Here is a 19,820-nt window from a genome sequence, read left to right on the forward strand (position 1 = left end):
ATATTCAGCAGCTTATGCAAATAAATAGAATAGATTTAGCTTAAAAACATAATAAGAAGTATGGATGTTGTATACTTGAGTTGTACAGTTGTTTTGATAATGTTTAGTTGAAAAAGAATATGTTGGTTTCATAACTTTTGACCACCAAGTTGTACTGAGCAGTAATGAGTAACAGGAAATTCATTCAGATAACTAGTAATTCTCACATTAGATGTTATTATAAATGATATAGTATGTTATATTTAGATCAAATTTCACAGAAATATTGTATCACACTGGTTTTGCTGTAGTTAATGTATATTTTGAAATTGTATTATTTATTTAAATTTTCTTATAAAAAAAAAGGCAGATTAATTAATAACTTTTTATTTGTTGTTTATATATTTGTTAGTTAACATGCCCAAAATATCATTTTTTTTACATGTATGAACAGTTAAGAACTTATTAATGACTTACAAAAATAGTTTTAGATGAAAACCCTTGTTATTAATGACACCAGTGGCCGTTAAGTGAACTGCAGCCAGCTGCCTGTCACTTGTGCTTGTGCTTGTGCACACACTCCATAGGGACACGAGCGAGCAAGCATCGACCAAAACAATGACATAACGTACAAAGAGACAACGTGATTCACCGGCATCATGATGACAGATGAGGTAGCATAATTAAAATTACACAGTTATGATTATTTTACTACAAACTTTGAGACTGTATATTATATTTGACTCTCCAGTGCTGGAACAGGGCTAAAACAAAGTATGGATACAGGTCTGACTATGCGAGTGTGGAGCGGGACGTGGTCATGTGTCTGTCACTGGAGAGAGAGGAAGCGGTAAGGACCATCTCCTGGTGATTGTTAACACTAAACACCTGTGTCTCATTACAGTGACAACGGAGACAGGCTTGAAAAGTCTGCCGAGAACGCGGAGAGTCAGAGAGAATCGGGAACAAAGAAACCCAAAGTGCGAAGCTGAAGTGCACATACAGTTGTGAAGCTGACAGTCCATTAAAACTTGACTTACCTGGACTGCCACCCCGCTTCCTGCTCCCTTCCTTATTCCTGGAACCCTTTTACAGTGAGAGTGTAGTTTGAAGTAATCACTTTTCTTTGCATGATACATTGACTGCAGTTATACCATAGCCTATGTCGGCGTTAGCTAGCTAGCCAGCTTTATCAATAGCTGTTAGCTAAATTTGGTGGATGATGACAGTAGCTGTTTATAAAATAGACTGTACATTATAAATATGTTGACACAATTCAGTATTGATGTGATTCCATCACACTGTCATTTTGATATATTGATGCATTATTGTTTTATAATAATTGATTGTATATATTTTCTGTATAATCAAGTTACATTACACTAATGAATGGAGCTTTTTGCATTATCTTAGACATTATCTAGCATTCATTTCATGTGTTATTATAGTTAAGCTAAAATTACACAGATCAATCCTTATGGCACTATAGTTTACATGCTTTGCAGTTATGTAAGCTTACCTGTCCAATAAGAAGAACGCCAATTCAGAGTCAGTTTTGATCCCCAAAACCGAACAAAGGTCCCTTCAGGAATCAAATGCCCTGCTGATATTCACTGTAGTTATCACTCGACCACAATCACGTTCCCGCTTAGCCAGATGGGATTCAGTAGATAAATGTTTTTGTTTTCTGGCTTACTCTGAGTTTGTGTAGGAGTTGATGTTGTGCTGGGAGCCAGACGTTTGCTGGATTCCATCTCTAAGTTAACCTTACCTAGTTACCTAGGTTACCTAGTGTTGCAGACTGTCTGTTGACGCAGAAGAGAAGTGATTACTGAGGCAAGGCTCTCGGGAGCACGCATAAACGTCACATCCTTTGGATTTTCCCGGCAAATGCGACCCGCTCCCTTCGCATGAAAATCAGTCTACAGGCTTTAATAGGCAACGTAGGAAGTCCGGGAAGGGCTCATTTTTTAAGTTGCGTTACAAGCCGTTCACACATTGGCAAAAAATGGGCGAATATTACATGAACATTTTTACATATTGCATCTTTAAATAATCCAATAAAACAATAAACAGAAATGGTGCACAGCAGAGGGGACATACAACAGCACATTTAACAATTCTAATAGCCTATTAACAATAAACGGCCAGTCATCCTCTTGGGAAACCATTTTATTGTCTCTTTCTCTCACAACATGGATATTTGTGTTTCATGTGCTTCAACACAGTCTAACCGAAGTCAAACTTTAATGTAAAGTTTCTGATCTTAGCTGTTCTTCCAGTCTGACCAGCTGCCAAATGCCCAAAACATCTCTAAAACCAATGGTGTAAAGTAATGAAGTACAAAAACTTTGTAACTGTACTTATGTAGCTTTTTCAAAAAGGGTACTTTCTTGAGTACTGGAATTTGTTGCAACTTTTACTTTTACTTCGCTACAATTTTTAGCCAAACAAATACTTTTTAATCTGATACAGATCCTCTCGTTAATCGTTACATGGATTAAAAAAAGTTTGTTTCATTATTTGTGAAAAGAGAGCAGAGAGCAGCTGATAAACAGAGCGCAGTGTGTTTGATCAGTGTGTGTCAGACCAGTGAGGCATGCTGATCTAAACACTTCCAAAGATGCAGTTAACCCCAACTATGTACATGTATTCATCATTGTATATAAGCCACAGAATACGAGGACTCTTCTAAGAGGCTGTGGATGATTAAAGTAAGTGTTTACCACTACATGATTTTGCTTTATTCATAGATAATGATGAATGAAAAACCGGGTGCCGTATTGACTCAATTTGGTACCCGCTCGCTGTGTCTCAGCTACTTTGAAACTCACATATGTACCTACGCCTGCGTGTGCTGTAAAGAGAGCTCATGTCGATTTGCCACCAATCCATGTTTTCCTGGGATCGTCCCGGTTTTTGGCCGTCTATCCTGGAAAAATAAAATTCCATTCGCAAAATGTCCCGGAAGCAATTGTTTATGTGTACACTGTTCAAGAAGACTGATAACCTAAGACAATTTTCTATCATTAGGTGATATACAATAAAGTTTTTTTATTTATTTATTTGAATTTGATTTAAACGGCTCTTTCATATGAATCTTTAAGAAGTCTGATTCATTTCAGTGAATCGGTTCGTTTGGACAATACATGTATATGAATCTTTCCTAAACTGCCCTCTCCCTCTCATATGAAGCATTTTAGTGAATCAGTTTGTTCGGAGGACTCATGAACATGAACCGTATTAAAGGGCGATTCATCTGAGTTTCATGCAGAACACCCTATGCATTATTTCACTTATTTTTTGTTGCTGAATATTTCGTTAAATGCTGTTGTTCACCACTGTTTTCGATTAATTTATTGACATGAACGTTTTTACATTTATTTACACACTGGTGTATCTGTTCAAATGCTGTTTAATACTGATAATTATATTTTGTAATAAAGATAATACTTCCATGTTATTAGGCCCTATTGTTAATAGCTTGTTGTGTAGCTAATTGTTTTTTAAAAGGGGTAGCTTCAACTCAGAATTGCTTATGGACAGAATAAGTAAATATGTTGAATTTACACATAATAAAATTATTGTTATAATTGTTTGAATTAATTATATTTTATACAGCTAATGTCCATTTAAATGCCCAGTCCTAATCCACATAAACCATTAGCTTATTGTATACTGAACTATTAATTTATTTTTGATTATTTATTTATTTGCATAGGGACAGCACAAGAACATAATTTCAGCAAAAAAACAAACAAAAAAAACACAACAACAACAACAACAACAAAAAACAGATGGATTATAGCACATGGTAATTTGCATCTCAAGTCCCTAGATAGGCTTTTTGTTTTGTTTTTCACTAGAAAAAAAATAAAATACTTTTACTTAAGTTATAAATTTGTGTGGTATCTGTACTTTTACTTAAGTATGGACATTTAGTACTTTTTTCACCACTGTCTAAAACTAGCAAACAGACCATAAAGACCAGGGAGACTAGCTGAGACCAGTAAGACTTGTTTAAGCTTTCCCCCCCCAGCAACATTCATTAGAGGAACAAAGGAAGAGCAGATTTGGATGGATACAGTCAAAGGCATAATTTATGTGTGGGACGGGTGGGACATGTCCCTGCCACTTTTGGACTTTGCCAATGTATTTTTTTATTTTTGTCTCTGCCACTTTTTGAAATAGCTTTCATCAAGTAAGTGTCTAATGCTGAAGAAACATCTCCAGTTCTTGAGCATGAGTTTTCATTGCATTTCGTGTGTGTTATAATAAGTGGTGTTCCAGTGATGAAGTTTGTTATTTGTAATGTTATAATATGAGTGCTCGTTGTGGCTATTATCAGTGGTGTTGAATGACATTTTTAAAATAGTAAAAGATTATTTGACATAATATACCCACATAACCTAATTAATATTCATGAGTTTTGCCACTTCCTGACAGTCCACACCGCTTTTTAAAACAAAGTGATTCCCATGGATACAGTACCTTGCTTTCAGCTGACATGTACATGCAAAGAAGTTGCGATCTTTCTAGGGAAAAACTCTTTGCTAACTCTTATTAATCTGAGGGAAAAAGAAAGTAACGAAAGAGTCAACTTTCGTTGTGCAATATATTTTAATTCTCATGGTAAGTTTAGATTTTAACACGTTTGGTCTCCATTTCAATACAGACAAAGACAGAGACAGGATGCAAGAAAGTAAGAAATTCCAGAAGAGAAGAACAATTTTGAAAAATATAAACGAGTAAAACGAGTGTAGAAAATGATCAGGCAAAAACAAAAAATAACTTGTTCCAGCATTCAAAACATTGTCATTCAAATAAATTGGCTTTCATTATCAATTCTTTGTAAAAAAAAAAATTAAATAAATAAAATAAAAATAATTGTGAATATGGTATAAAGTTTGTTCATGTAAAGAGAATAAAACCATCACCAAATGACCATTGAAATGCAAACTGCACTAACAAGAGCAAATAAACTTTACATCAGAGTGAAAAGCAAAGGGAAATTCAGTACTAAAAAATTCTTTCAGAAACAAGTTAACTCAATTCCCAACCATGTGAGGTTATGGTCTTAAACTTCATGCCTATTAAACAACTCTAACATTTACAAAAATGTTTCCACATCCATAATTTAAGTTATGTATGCTATGATAAAAACATCCCCATATTTGGATCTTTACTTGGCAAGGCCACCAAAACAGGCAATGTCCAGCCTGCTGTATATTACATACACAATACATTGAGTATAATCCACATAAAGTACAATACAGTGTATTACAGGTGTGATGCAGTTTACATAAGCATTCACATTTACATAGAGATGCATTGTGGAATACACAAATAAATATTAAAAATTCATTATATGGAATATTGTTAGCTTATTTTACAAATAATATTTTGTTCAGTAGATTTTTGTATAAATCTATATATATTTGCTTCTTTCTCAGCATGAGAAGATATTTGTATGTCTGTAGATATTTGCAGATTTATGTTAAAAAACAACACGTGCTATTGTAGATGCCACGTTGTAAAGGGTTTTTAAAACCATGGCTTTAAATGTTTATGTCTATTAATACAAATATTGCTGACTTATTCGTTTAGCCAGATGTCATCCTTAAACTGTTACCATTAAGCCCCCTTCCCTCTTTGTTCATCCTAATTGAGTGTGATTTTGATGTGATGTAAAAAGGTTTTAGATGGAGGAGAATTCAACTGGGGCCAGCTTGACCAATAGGATCCAGTCTATTGGAGTGATCACCATAGAAACAGCATGATTCAAGTATTTAAAAAAAAAATTAAAAAAAAAATTTAAAAAAAAGAAAGAATAAAAGATCAAACATATAAAAACAAGCTATAAAAACAGCAGACTGATAACCAACACAGTGAGATGATTCCCAGCTGTTTGCGGGTGTTTCTCTCAAAAGGAATTAAAAGCAACTACATGGTAGAAAGAATAACGAATCTCAAGTATGCAAATATTTGATTTGAACTGTGGAAAAACAAAAACAAAATTATACTTTCACCATGCACTGAGTCTAAAGATCCCTCATCATGTGTTTTAAGTGATGTTTGCCCCTCAGACACATAACAAGCAAGACTAAAAGTATCTATGAAAAAATTTGTTTATTTAAATAAAATGTAAGCTTATTTAAATGTTTTTCAAACACTTGTTTAAAGCAACAGTTCACTCAATAAATGAAAATTATGTTATCATTTACTCATTCTAAACCTGTATGACTTTCTTCTATTGAACACAAAAGGAGATATTTTGTTGAATGTGTAAAGGTTATCAATAAATAATTACCTACATTTTGGTCTGTTCCTCAGACAATACTATTACAGTATGTGGCTTCAGAAGACTTTGTATACAGTGCACGAAGCATATAGACCAACTCAACAGCCCAAGTTCCCTTTCCCAAGTGCTGTGTACTAATTGTATAGAAAAGAGCAGCTTGGTCATTCTGTGAAATATCACCTTTCAAGTTCCACGAACACCCTTAAATGACTCCTCATCAGGAGCCCATCACTGTGTTGTGGTGGTCGCAGTGATCGGCTGGTTGCTTGGTGACCTCTCCGAAAACCTCAACCTCTCGGCTGGTCCAGGGCACTACATTACCCAGCATGCCTGGGCTGCAGTGGGCAAGAGCAGAGATCTCTGAGTGTGAAAGCGGGCGATCCCACATGTTAAACTGGGACAGTTCTCCGACCAGAACCCGCGATGCCTCAAAATAAAGACCACCCATCGAGCTCTGCAGGAGACAGGAAATAGTAATCAGATTTTAAATAGATGCTCCAACGATAGATTATCTATCTATCTATCTATCTATCTATCTATATATCTATCTATCTATCTATCTATCTATCATCTACATCCATCCTTTATCTAACCATCCACCTACCTACCTACCCATCCGTCCATCTGTCCATCCATCCATCCACTTACTATCTATCTATCTATCTACATCCATCCTTTATCTAACCATCCACCTACCTACCGACCCATCCGTCATCTGTCCATCCATCCATCCACTTACTATCTATCTATCTATCTATCTATCTATCTTCTACATCCATCCTTTATCCATCCACCTACCTACCCATCCATCCCTCCTTCTGACCATCCATCCATCCGTCCGTTCATCCATCTGTGTGTGTTTTTTCTTGTTGCTCAGATTACAATCAGGTATATTAAACAGATCTTAGTTTAGCCTAAATTTGTGTTAATGTTTATTTTTTCATATTGTGTAAACCCCAAATGCTGCACATCTTGACCTACCACCCTATTAATGTGGCAAACTGTATTACTGTAACAGCCAAAGTCTTCCGTACTTGTTCTTGGCCGAGTATGAGAGTTCCTCCTGGTCGAATGGTGTGCCGTGTTGCCAGGTCATTTCCTTCACTCTTTTGCTTGCCCCTTAAGTAGGCATGCCACGCTCCAGACCACCGGTTCCAGCTCACACACATATGCTGCCATCTGCCCACTGTCAAGTTCAGGGGCAACAGTGCTACCTAGAGAATGGAAGAATAAAGACTCTGAATTACAGTTTATCAAATTCAACAGTATGTTTTCAGCTGAGAGCAGCATATGTGAAGCCCTGAGGTCCACATGCTTGCATAGTTAAGACCCTGTAAGAGCCTAGGTTGAAGCTGTTATTTTGAGAGAAAGCAGCAGAGATTATCTTACTATCAAATATTACATCACTGAAAAGCTGAACACACTGGGAACAAGGGCGAAACAATTTGATTGCTTTAGCACACAGTACGAGCACTGTCAAAGGTCAAACTGACAGAATCGGTTTATTTTTTACCAAAACATTTTTAAAAGCGTAGACAATAAAAAAGGATGCAAGCTGATCAAATTTAAAGGGGTCATGATTTGTCTTTTTTTTTTTTTTTTATATATATATGTTTTTCGAGGTTCACTTATTACATAAGTAAAGCTTGTTGCACACACACACACACACACACACACACACACACACACACACACACACACACACACAGAGTCATATATTTGTAAAACATGATAATTTTCCACCCTCATTCTGACCCTCAGTCAGAAACATTCAGTTTTGGTGCTGTTTCTCCTTTAAGACTTGACAGTAAATGCCCATTGTTATAACTGGCTCTCTGCTCCTGACTGACCTGCTCTCTCTACTTGCCATCTAATTACTCACCACTACTGGGCGTGCTATGGAAGTGATAAGGTAAAGTAGGTGTTTATGTGTTGTTGTGGAGGTGGTCAGATTCAAATTTCTACCACAGTGTGACATCACAATGTGCAGAAGTAGAGAACGGGTCGTTTTGGCAGCTTAGTTTCAAAAGTTGTATATACATATATATAAATATATATATATATATTTTTTTTTTTTTGGGTTTTTTTTTTTGGTTTTTTTTTTTGCAGAGTGATGTTTTTAAAGTACAATGACCTATATATATCAGAACATCAAGGAAAATTTGATTCCTCATGTCATGACACCTTTAAAGCTAAATACAATGGTGCCTATCAACCATTAAAGGAGACATTATGTCCCATTATATATCTGAGTGAAGTCAGTGATCAGTTATGTTGTAATGCTCTACCTCATTATTAATTACAAGTTCGATGGGTCCATGAACCAACTGCTGTAGCACAAACTCATGGCTCTGATCAGATACGGCATATGAAACGGCTGTTCCCATGATGCTCTTGGCAGGCTTGAGCCACATGCAGACAGTCAGAGCGTGAAGGGGTGGGATTTCCTGCTTTACAATGGCATACATGGAGCTGCTTCGTATGGGAAATGAGAGCCTGTAACCCTCTGAAAACTTGTTCTCAGACAGACCTTAGAGAAAGAAATTATGTGAGAATATGTTCAGTGATGAACTTACAATGGAAGTCAATGGGGCAATGTATTGCACTAGGATAAACATTAAAATACACAGTATTTAGAAAGTATAGCCACAAGATTTAAATATTATATGTGTTAACATTAGACTATTGTGCTGCAAACACTAACCTTCCTAACCTTACTAACCTGTCTGTGCAAAGTGTATGTATATTAGTTTGCATGTAATCCTGTACATGCTGCATATTTACACTCATGTCATGACCATGTAAAGTCAGAAAACATTTTTAATTTCGCATGGTACATACAAGGATACCAGAAAGAGACTATTTACATAGAGAAAAATCCACCTACAGGAATTACTGTTGTAACGCTTTACTAGAAGTTAATTCGCCTAGAATAGTAGTCCCACCACTAAGAGGATGTTTTAGACAACTTTACAGTTATAACAAATATAAAATAGATTGAAAATGTCCACATATAAAAAGATTGTACAAGCTGCTTCGGAATGCCTTCCTACAGACTTACATTGCAAATTCATTTCTGTCAACTTTATTACTGTTGGTTTGTTTTTACAAACTGGGATATGAGTAAAAAATGGTTGTCTGTGGGAATCGACTGTATGCTATCAATAGTGCTTAAGTTGTACTGTACCCAAAACAGTACATCTTATCAAATACACTGTTGTGTTCTCCATGCTTAAAGGGATAGTTCACCCAAAAATGAAAATTCTCTCATCATTTACTCACCCTGATGCCATCCCAGATGTGTATGACTTTCTTTCTCCTGCTGAACACAAACAAAGATTTTTAGAAGAATATCTCAGCTCTCTAGGTCCATACAGTGCAAGTGAATGGTGACCAGACATTTTAAGGTCCAAAAATAAAATAAAGTTCACATACAAGTAATCCATAAGACTCCTGTGGTTAAATCCATATCTTCAGAAGTGATATGATAAGTGTGGGTGAGAAACAGATCAATATTTAAGTCCTTTTTTACTATAAATCTCCACTTTCACTTTCAAATTCTTTCACATTTTAAAAGTGAAAGTGGAGATTTATAGTAAAAAAGGACTTAAATATTGATCTGTTTCTTACCCACACTTATCATATTGCTTCTGAAGATATGGATTTAACCACTGGAGTCTTATGGATTACTTTTATGTGGCCTATATGTGATTTTTGGACCTTAAAAGGTCTGGTCACCATTCACTTGTATTGTAAGGACCAACAGAGCTCTTCTAAAAATGTTTGTTTGTGTTCTGCAGGAGAAAGAAAGGCATAAACATATGGGATGGCATCAGGGTGAGTAAATGATGAGAAAATGTTCATTTTTTGGTGAACGATCCCTTTAAGTATAGTCCTGTGATCAAGTATTGTTAAACTTAACATACATGATTGGTTTAATGCTTTCAGTGATAGGTCTACTACCTGAAAAAATCCACATTGGGCACACAGTAATTTCCCTAAGGCCTAATCACAAACATTTCCCCTGGGCTTTATGCTGGAAACAGGTCTCTGCTCTGGAAAACAGGTCTCTAACAGGTCTCTCTCTCTCTCTCTCTCTCTCTCTCTCTCTCTCTCTCTCTCTATCCTTGCTCTAAATATGTGCTTATTACTTGTTTAAAAACTCAGTCTTCTAAGTCAATATTTCTGCCTGCAGTAAACCTGACCTCTAGCTCACCTTTCTCCAGGCTGCTTATTCGCTGGTGTACGGTATCCAGTCCATATTCAATACGCTCCTGGTGTTTCTGTGTTTCTTTGCGCAGAGCTTTTCTCTCTTCCTCCAGCAGTTTTATCTTTCTCTTCAGTTCTCCTTCCAGGTCCTCCACTCGTTTCTGTGCTGCTGCCACTGGCTTACGTGAAGTGCTAGAGACAGCGCCTGCGGTTTTCTGTGAGCTTGTGTCTGTGTGATTGAATTCTGGTGGTGCCATTTCAAACTGTGAAAAAGATAGCAATCATATTTGTGCTATTTACTGCTATTTGTGCATTTTTGGTGGATTTACAGTATGAATATTATTAGGCATGTAAAAGCACATCATCGAAATGCATCAAATTGACAGTGAAAATGTAATGCATCAATTAAAAAATTTAATAAACCATCAAAATTACTACGTTCATACACAATGTTTTGCATCAGTTTCTTATTTTGAATGAAACTGAATCCAGACCAAAATTCATTATACATAGCATCATGTAAAAAGAAACATAATTGAATTGGATTGTTATCAGAGCAAATATTACTATGTGTGAGGGAAACTGGATGTTTAATGAGACCAATTTAAAAGCATCCCAACATAATATTGTCATTGGCCCCTGTTGTGATAACAGATTCTATTCTATTCTATTCTGCTCTGTACTGCATTGGAAATGAATGATTTCAAAGACATTATGTGACAGGAACTGCACCAGCCAGACTGTAGAGCTGCCATTCACAGCTTCAGGGGTCCATAATATGGTTTCAGTGGTGCTTGTCATATTTCTAATCTCCCCCCCTGCTGTCTTGCATGCTTTGGTTATATTCTTGGAACATGCTGATGTATCCTTGGTTTTTAACATACATTTATAGCCTAGCCTAATTTACATTCACATATTGACATTTAACCTTTTTATTATTCTGCAAAATATATAAAACGAGGCTTAAAACGCTAAATTGCGGAGTTTATCCTCTCCCACGTTACATCAAGGCTTATAAAGTCTAGATTGCCGTCTAGATCAGATTTAGATCAGATCTAGAAGGTTTAATCAGATGAACCAGTGAGGTAGTGCTGATGAGGATGTAATTTGCTGCTTCGGTCAGATCATAAAACATGAAAACACTGCACATAGCCGATATTTCCATCGCAACCCAATCAGGGACGAGTGGCTAGCGCACAACGATAAATCACAAGCGCGACTGAACGTGAGCAGAAACTTAATGACACAAGCTGCAGCACTGTTTGATAAGTATTTAAAACAGTCAATAAAAGGTTCTTAAAATGGAAAAAAAAATTTTTTTAGCTTATCCGGACACTTTAAAATGTATGTCAGTGTAACCTAATTTAGTCAGGTTGATTCATGTGTTAAATAATATTTTGACTTCTATAAAAGCAGTTCTTTAATAGACGTAAACATATGATGGACATTTTAGTTACCTGACAAAATATTTGTATTGTGTTGGTGGTGCGTTTGAAGAACTAAAGAATAGCAATAGCGCAGCGGAATGGAACAGAACGCATCGTTGCGCTAAATAAAGCTATAGATGCAGCGCCACGAATAGAGAAGAACGCAGGAGTCTTGAGACGCGTTATTAAACAGTCTAATTTTTTTTTTTTTTTTTTTTTTTTTAACGTGATGCGGCGTCTAAAAAACGCGACGCTCCTGCAAGAGACTGCAAAACAACGAGACGATGGCGCAACGGTAAAATACGTCAGTCTACCGCATGTTTTCACAGAAAAACAATTGAAAAACAGCACGGACGGACCACGGACGTAGCCAAAGGCCCCAAAAGTCGCGTTTTTAAAAGTTGAGCTATTTCGTGTAAAAAAAAAAAAAAGAAAAAAGAAAATTGTAGACTAGCCTACACCGACAATTAAAAAATAGCGCAGGCGGAACTCAAGCACGCGTTCTGTGCGGACGAATATTTTGCTACTTTTCTGTAAACCTGATGATACCCAACGTGTTAATCAACAGGTCAGACACTTATGTCCCATCTCTACTTTATAAAATGGATTACCGCGAAACCTCTATCACATAAACTAGTTGCGAATAAAAAAAAAATAATCTGTGCCTTACTTCCAGTTTCTCAATGCGGTCTTTCATTTGAGTTATGGCATGCACCAGATCCTCAACCGCATGAGTCGTCAGCATTGAGGATCCCGCATCGTCCCGCATCATGAGTTGGTCCTTGTTTTCTTTTCTTGTATCCGAAAGCGCCGCGCTCCGCTCCGGGACCCTCCGTCCCTTCAACTCACTTTCGCATTCCGAAAGCTTTCCCGTTAGCTGCCGTATTGTTCTCTGATCCGTGAGAATCTCGTCTTTCTGCTGGAGGACGGTTCGCCGGAGCTCTTCGGCTGTGGTTCGGAGATATCCCCAGTCCTGTCCCGCATACAGTGACTGGTCGTCCGCTTGTGGCTGAAAGTTTTTCGGGTTGCACTCACCGGCGGGCACAGGGGTGCAGATTAGTCTGCTGTAAGTGGCCTGCTGTTCGCTGCCTCCGGTTCCTACCCCAGTAAAACCGTAAAAGGTAGTCGCCTCCGGTCCCCCTCTATCCCTACTGGTCGCGTCAGTACCATGGAGAGCGTCCAGCGGTCCTGCCCGTGCTGAGGAAAACGTTTTTCCGCTCGCGTCCGGTGACAGAGACTGGTTGTCGGCCAGGGGCTGTGCAGCGGCCGCGGATACCGGTGGAGATCCACCGTGGACCGCGGCGATGATGCAGATGACCGCTCCGATAAACGCCACCATCCCGGCGGCCAAGATGACAACAATGAACTTCAGGGTGGCGGTGGAAAAAAATCAGCAATAATAAGAACGAAAAGATAACTGGGAAATTTGGCCCTTAGGTAGCGTAACATAAACACACAATAATAAAATCAGCAAACCAATTCTTCAACCCTCAGGACCTCATCAGCGCTCTCAAAACCAGCAGTGAGCAATGACAACAGCTTTTCCTCTATAATGTGTCCTCAGATGTGCTTTCGATTAAATATCCATCCGTAGGACGCGTCTCTCTATATCTCCATCTCAGAATTATCGTGGTGACAGCAGGAGGTGGGAGTAGTAGCTTTACATTCAGGGGTGGGCTGCACATGCGAGGGAGGTGGAGAGAACAGAAGCCGCATGTCAGACCAATGTGAGCTAGATTTCATATATGCTACTGCAAAATACCCGCACTGATTAAGGGAGCTTATATGGCATACACAGAACAAAGTGGCAAACTGCAACTGTTCTCTCAATGATCTACTTGATCTAACACATAACAGTTACTTTGGCTGGTATAACCTAATTTGCATGGTACATTTATTCAGATTATATAACATTTCTGAACTGAATAAAACCAGATAAATTAGATGGCCTACATTTTTTTGATGTTACCTCAGAATTTGTTTATTTTTTAACACTGAGCACTGGAAAAGTGGTAACCTAAAATGTGCTTCATGTGGTTTCATTCAAGTCAAAACTCTTTCTTAAAGGGATAGTTCACCCACAAATAAAAACAATCACATCATTTACTCACCCTCATGCCATCCCAAATATGTGACTTTCTGTCTTCTGCAGAACACCAATGTAGATTTTTAGAAGAATATCTAGCGCTTTTGGTCCATACAGTGCAAGTGAATGGTGACCAGACTTTGAATCTTCAAAAATCACATAAAGGCAGAATAAAAGTTATCCATAAAACTCCAATGGTTAAATCCAGATCTTCTGAAGTGATATGATAGGTGTGGGTGAGAAACAGATCAATATTTAAGTTCTCCTCCCCCCCGATAAATCACCACCTTTCACCAGCAGCACTTTACAGCTCAACTAATACATGAGTTTTAACAGACGAATTAATGTAAGTGCTTTTACAAAATTATAAGCTTCATATTTCTGCCTTTAAACCCTCCAAAAATTGGCTCCATTCACTCCCATTGTAAGTGCGTCAACCTTGATCTTTGCTATTTTAAAGAAAAGGAGGGACAGGTCGAAATTTATTTTTGTGGTAATCAATATTATGCAACAAATGCTGTGGACTGAGCTTAACTTGTATTGAACCCGAATATTCCTTCAAGTATTAGATCAAGCAGCCTAGAAACAGCTCTTTGAGGTAACAATTGCAGGTTACCACTTTTTTACAGTGTAGCCCAGGGGCGTAGCAGTCATTTTAAAAGTGGGGGTGGGGGACACAGCTGTCAGTAGGTGGCTCACACAGACCCAACACTTTCAGTGCAGTATTAATATATTACAGTATATATTAATAAATATGATATACAGTAAGTATTATATTAATATATACTTATTATTTACTTTTAATATTTGTAGCATTTTAAAGATTCAAGTATTGCAAAATAAGTGCATAATTTTGCAAAATTAGCTGCAAAAATAAAGGACATCTTGTGGAGCACTTGCTTCTGTTTCACACATGACAATAAAAGACTGAGCACAAGCTGGTCCTGAATAAATTAATTAGTTACAATAATGACAATTGTGCATGTGCACAAAATAATTTTTTACTCTCTGCTAGTGCATTGTGGGAATTAAATGTATGCAAGTGGCTCGAGGGTTTTGATTACATTCACCAAAATTCATTCAGATCCATTTAATGATTCAGTGACCATTTCTGGTGATGTCAGAAGGTAGTGACAAATGAGTGTCTTGTATGAAATTAGTCACTGAATCAACGATCAAAAGAAAATTTTAATCCTTTAAAATGTGTATGTCTACTGACTTACAAAGAGATTTAGTAGAGATTTTTTGCATTATGAGAACAAAGAAAATCTATAATTTCCCTACAGTTTGTGAACTGTTGAGCATGACTTTTATCAAAAGACATCAATAATAGTCTTATAATAATTATGAGTTTCAATAACGTCTGTACGTTTTCATGTATAAAAAAGCATGTCTACATGTCTATTTAATTCAGTAAAATGCCTTAGGGTTCTAAGAACACAGCAGATCAGTCTTCTTCCCTACAGTTTGTCAACTGCACACCAACGTAGAGGTAAAAACAGGAGCTGATATTAAAAAATAGCTTTATATATTTAACACAGACCAGTAATCTGTAATCTGCTTAAATTGGCAAAAACAACCGATCAAACTTTACCTCACAAATGTTTTAATAATTGCCATCGGTTGATACATTTTCCTGTTTGGCTAATTTGTTTCTTGAGGGCTCTGAGACTCGCCTGCTTGCATGTGAAGTGAATGAGACATATAAACAACCAGTCATGGTTTGTTTTGTTGTTACGTGCCATCGTGTTACTATAATAATAGGCCGGTGTGCAACATAGTCTCATGACGTGTTTGAGCTCATTATGTTAAAGTGCTCGCCTATTTCATTCTCCCTCTCTCTCCTCAACAGTTCCCTGTAACTTTTAACTGTCTTGTCTAATGATAAAAAGGCAAATATCGATAAAACTAATATCATATACCGTCTGCAAATATGCACATATCTCGTTTAAACAGATGTAATAAATCAACCTCACACAACTTCAGCAGATCCAGCAAACTGTGGAGCGTTCATATATCTTCCTCTGAAGCAGGTATTCTAACAGTCTCTCCTCAACAGTTCCCTGTAAAATTTCGAACAATAAAAGGCATATATCAAACTTCTATTATATACCATCTGCAAATATGCAGTTATCTCTTTTAAACAGATTTCATTCGGGAATATTCCTAATAGATGAATACTCTATGGAGCATTTAAATCTTTATGGAGCATTTAAACTTTTTTCAGAATAAAGTCTTAACCAGATAATTACCTTAATCGCTGATGTGAATATAAATGTCCGACGTGAAATCATCAATTCAGGTCAGGAATTTAACATTGTGCTCAGGTTTAGGCTATAAATTAATACATGGAAATCACGTGTGAATCGTGTGATACAAATAGACATTTCAAGAAGTGGAAAGTGTATATGATGTCGTATCTTAATGTTACACTTGATAAGCTCCAGATGCGCACAATTAACAGAGACCACAAACGGAGGTGAGACCGCGCCTATCCAATCTGAAATAACTGAAATATTTTTTTATATTATTCGTATTAATCCGTTAATTGTTTTTAAGTCATTATTCGTGCCTTTCTGAATAAGGTATTCGTCTTTGGGCACATCCCTAGCATCGGTCTATTGGCCACCATACTCTCTGGATATTGGCATCGGCCATTAAAAAACCTGTATCGGTCAATCACGAATAAACTCCACTTACAATGTGTGCTTTAAAGAAGGATTGTCCTTTGTTTTTTTTTCTGCAGTGCATTTCACGTAATGCTGCCAATCAAGAATGATATGGCAATAAATAACTCTCGTTTGTGTGTTCCTCATCTCTAAATTATTAATTTAGATCAACATCAATGCAGATTAAAAACATGGATAAATGAGCATTGTTGAAAGCAACTTTGTAGAAATGAACGGAGCCATGTTGATTAGACTGTCTGACTGACGGCCTATTATGTAAGGGTTGTTTCTCTCATGAATCTCACCTGTGATTGGCTGGATGGTCGCTCAATCAGCCTAAAGTAACAATACGCAAAGAATACTGTATACAAATCCACCATTTGGACTTGGTATGGGTTTAGCTCGGAAAAGTCCAGAGGACAAATATCAGCTTTTTTGGGGGGGGGGGGGGATTTTCTCCCCTTTTCGGTATGCCCAATTCCCATTGCACTCTAGGTCCTCGTGGTGGCGTAGTGACTCACCTCAATCCAGGTGGCGGAGGACGAATCTCAGTTGCCTCCGCATCTGAGACCGTCAATCCGCGCATTTTATCATGTGGCTTGTTGAGCGCGTTACCGCGGAGACCTAGCGAGTGTGGAGGCTTCATGCTATTCTCCATGGCATCCATGCACAATTCACCACGCACCCCACAGAGAGCAAGAATCACATTATAACGATCAGGAGGAGGTTAACCCAACGTGACTCTACCCACCCTAGCAACCGGGCCAACTGGTTGCTTAGGAAGCCTGATTGGAGCCACTCAGCCCACCCTGGATTCTAACTTGCGACTCCAGGTGTGATAGTCAGCTTCTTTGCTTGCTGAGCTACCTTTTTTTTTAATGGTGAAAATTCTAACAATGTTAGGCTTGTCATATTTTCAAACTGTAATCTTGAATTCCTTAAAAATGTGAATTAGTTGATTAAAGCAACACCTTAACATGCCTCTTCCTGTTCTCATTTGTGCTGTGAGAGTCCCGGACAAGAAAGTGCAAAGTCTTTGAATCCCCCGTGATCCTACACCTTCCCCGGCAAAGCATGAAATCACTCGAGCACAGAAAGGCTTAATGTATAAGCATGACCTCATCGTATCACATCAGGTCAACCGGGTCACAGTGTTAAGTGTAATCCACCATCATATACATATCTCATACACCACGTGTGAGGAGGATGAGAAATAAAATGCATGAGAGACCTTTGCCAATGGCTGAAGATTAACATAGATTTATATAAAATAATCCATAATGTTGGTGTTATATGTGAGGATTTTTGTGTCTCTGCAAGCTTTAGGTTATTTCAGTCTTGGAAGGTGACTCCAGTTTAGTTGCTTTTGCTTAGTTCTCAAAACTATTTGGATTAGACATTTCTAGGTTCAGTTTCGGCGGGCTTAAGGACAGACTGTCAGGTCCAGAGAGCAGATTAAAAAGTTCGCTTTCACTATTTCAAAACAACCTTGATTAAAATTGTGTGGGTGTCATGGCATAATAAAGACCCATCCAATGAGTTGAGGAATTTGATTGGATCAAAGTGGACAAGATATTTCTATGTGTACAAATTGATCCTGTTACTACTGTTAACAGTTCGTACAGTAACCATGGACTGTCTGGACACCCACTCTACTCACTGCCACTATAAGTAATGAATCTGATATTTAGACAACAAACTCTTTCCCATTTTGTCACTTAGAAATATCAGTTAATATCATCCATAAATCTTTTGCTTGTGAATTCTACAGGTTCTTGGTAAGATGAGTGATTACCTTTCTCTTCTTGAGATTTATTGGCCACAAGTACCTTATGTTCAGGGTTCAATTTGATTCATTGTGTTCAGTTGAGCTTGTGGTTGCCAGCAGCTGATTTTGACAAATGTATGCAACATGCAGCAGAGGAGAGGAGCAATGATTTCATTAGACTATATAAGCTGAAGTAGGACAGTAGTCTTTAATTAAAAAGCAAACACATTGGATACACACTTAATCCTCTGAGTGTGCTGTGCTTTTGCCACATTGGTCATTTTGTATTTAAAGCAAGCGAAATATCTTTGGTATTGAACAGTTGGAAGGATCATTACCAAAGTTTAACTGATATTTGAACAAAGAGAGCTGTTGCCTGGGCAGTTCTTCCCAGGACGGAGTATGTAACAAGCTCAAACACCCTCCTACACAGGGTGGAGTCTCCCACACAGCATGAGTCATACATACACAAACTTAATACATGCACACACACATACACAACATAGTTTCCCTTCTAGCAGATTTCCTTTTCAGAGAGTAACAGGTGAAAGTGTTTCATAAAGGTCTGGCTGTCTGGCTGTCTGAACTCTGAAGTCCCGATAGGAGTGTGTGAGCAAACTTTGTTCTCACTTGCTGTCCGGGAAACCAGCCAGGCCAAATAAGACTTATACTTTGTTTCTAGACCTCTCCCTTGTAATCAGGGCTGTTAATTGTGTCATTTCCTTTTGCAAAGAGGTCTAGTAATGAAAGCTATAAACTGCAGTGCTGTCTCTGAAGTGTTCTTGTTTAGAGAATGGATCTAATCAGCTAATCAGACCCCCCCCCCCCCCCATTCAATTTCCCCAGTTCCTCTAGACCAGTGGTTCTCTACTGGTTTTGCTTCAGGACCCAGATTTAGATAGATATTTCATGTTGTTTGTGTCATATATATACTGTATATACACTCACTGAGCACTTTATTAGGTACACCTGTAAACCTATTTATTCATGCACTTATCTAATCAGCCAATCATATGGCAGCAGAGCAATGCATAAAATCATGCAGATACGGGTCAGGAGCTTCAGTTAATGTTCACATCAACTATCAGAATGGGGAAAAAAATATGATCTCAGTGATTTCAACCATGGCATGATTGTTGGTGCCAGACGGGCTGGTTTGAGTATTTTTGTAACTGCTGATCTCCTGGGATTTTTACACACAACAGCCTCTAGAGTTTACTCAGAATGGTGCCAAGAACAAAAAACATTCAGTGAGCGGCAGTTTGCTTATGAAACTGCCTTGTTGGTAAGAGAGGTCAACAGAGAATGGCCAGACCGGTTCGAGCTGACAGAAAGGCTATGGTAACTCAGATAACCCCTCTGTACAATTGTAGTGAGCAGA

The 19,820-nt window shown here is 37.7% G+C and overlaps 1 protein-coding gene across 1 annotated transcript in view; it reads right to left on the bottom strand.

The window, feature by feature from the left end:
* Positions 1-4,586: 4,586 nt before the first annotated feature.
* Positions 4,587-19,820, bottom strand: part of LOC127451501 (uncharacterized) — a 36,816-nt gene continuing 21,582 nt past the window's right edge. The window contains exons 6-10 of the mRNA XM_051716248.1: positions 12,587-13,302; positions 10,497-10,752; positions 8,569-8,810; positions 7,315-7,494; positions 4,587-6,734 (exon numbers count right to left, since the gene is read on the bottom strand). Of these exons, the coding sequence (XP_051572208.1) occupies positions 6,498-6,734; positions 7,315-7,494; positions 8,569-8,810; positions 10,497-10,752; positions 12,587-13,302 (1,631 nt within the window). The 3' untranslated portion in view covers positions 4,587-6,497. The remainder of the gene's footprint in view (positions 6,735-7,314; positions 7,495-8,568; positions 8,811-10,496; positions 10,753-12,586; positions 13,303-19,820) is intronic.

The sequence above is a fragment of the Myxocyprinus asiaticus genome, chromosome 14, assembly GCF_019703515.2.
Source record: "Myxocyprinus asiaticus isolate MX2 ecotype Aquarium Trade chromosome 14, UBuf_Myxa_2, whole genome shotgun sequence".
Classification (NCBI taxonomy): Eukaryota; Metazoa; Chordata; class Actinopteri; order Cypriniformes; family Catostomidae; genus Myxocyprinus; species Myxocyprinus asiaticus.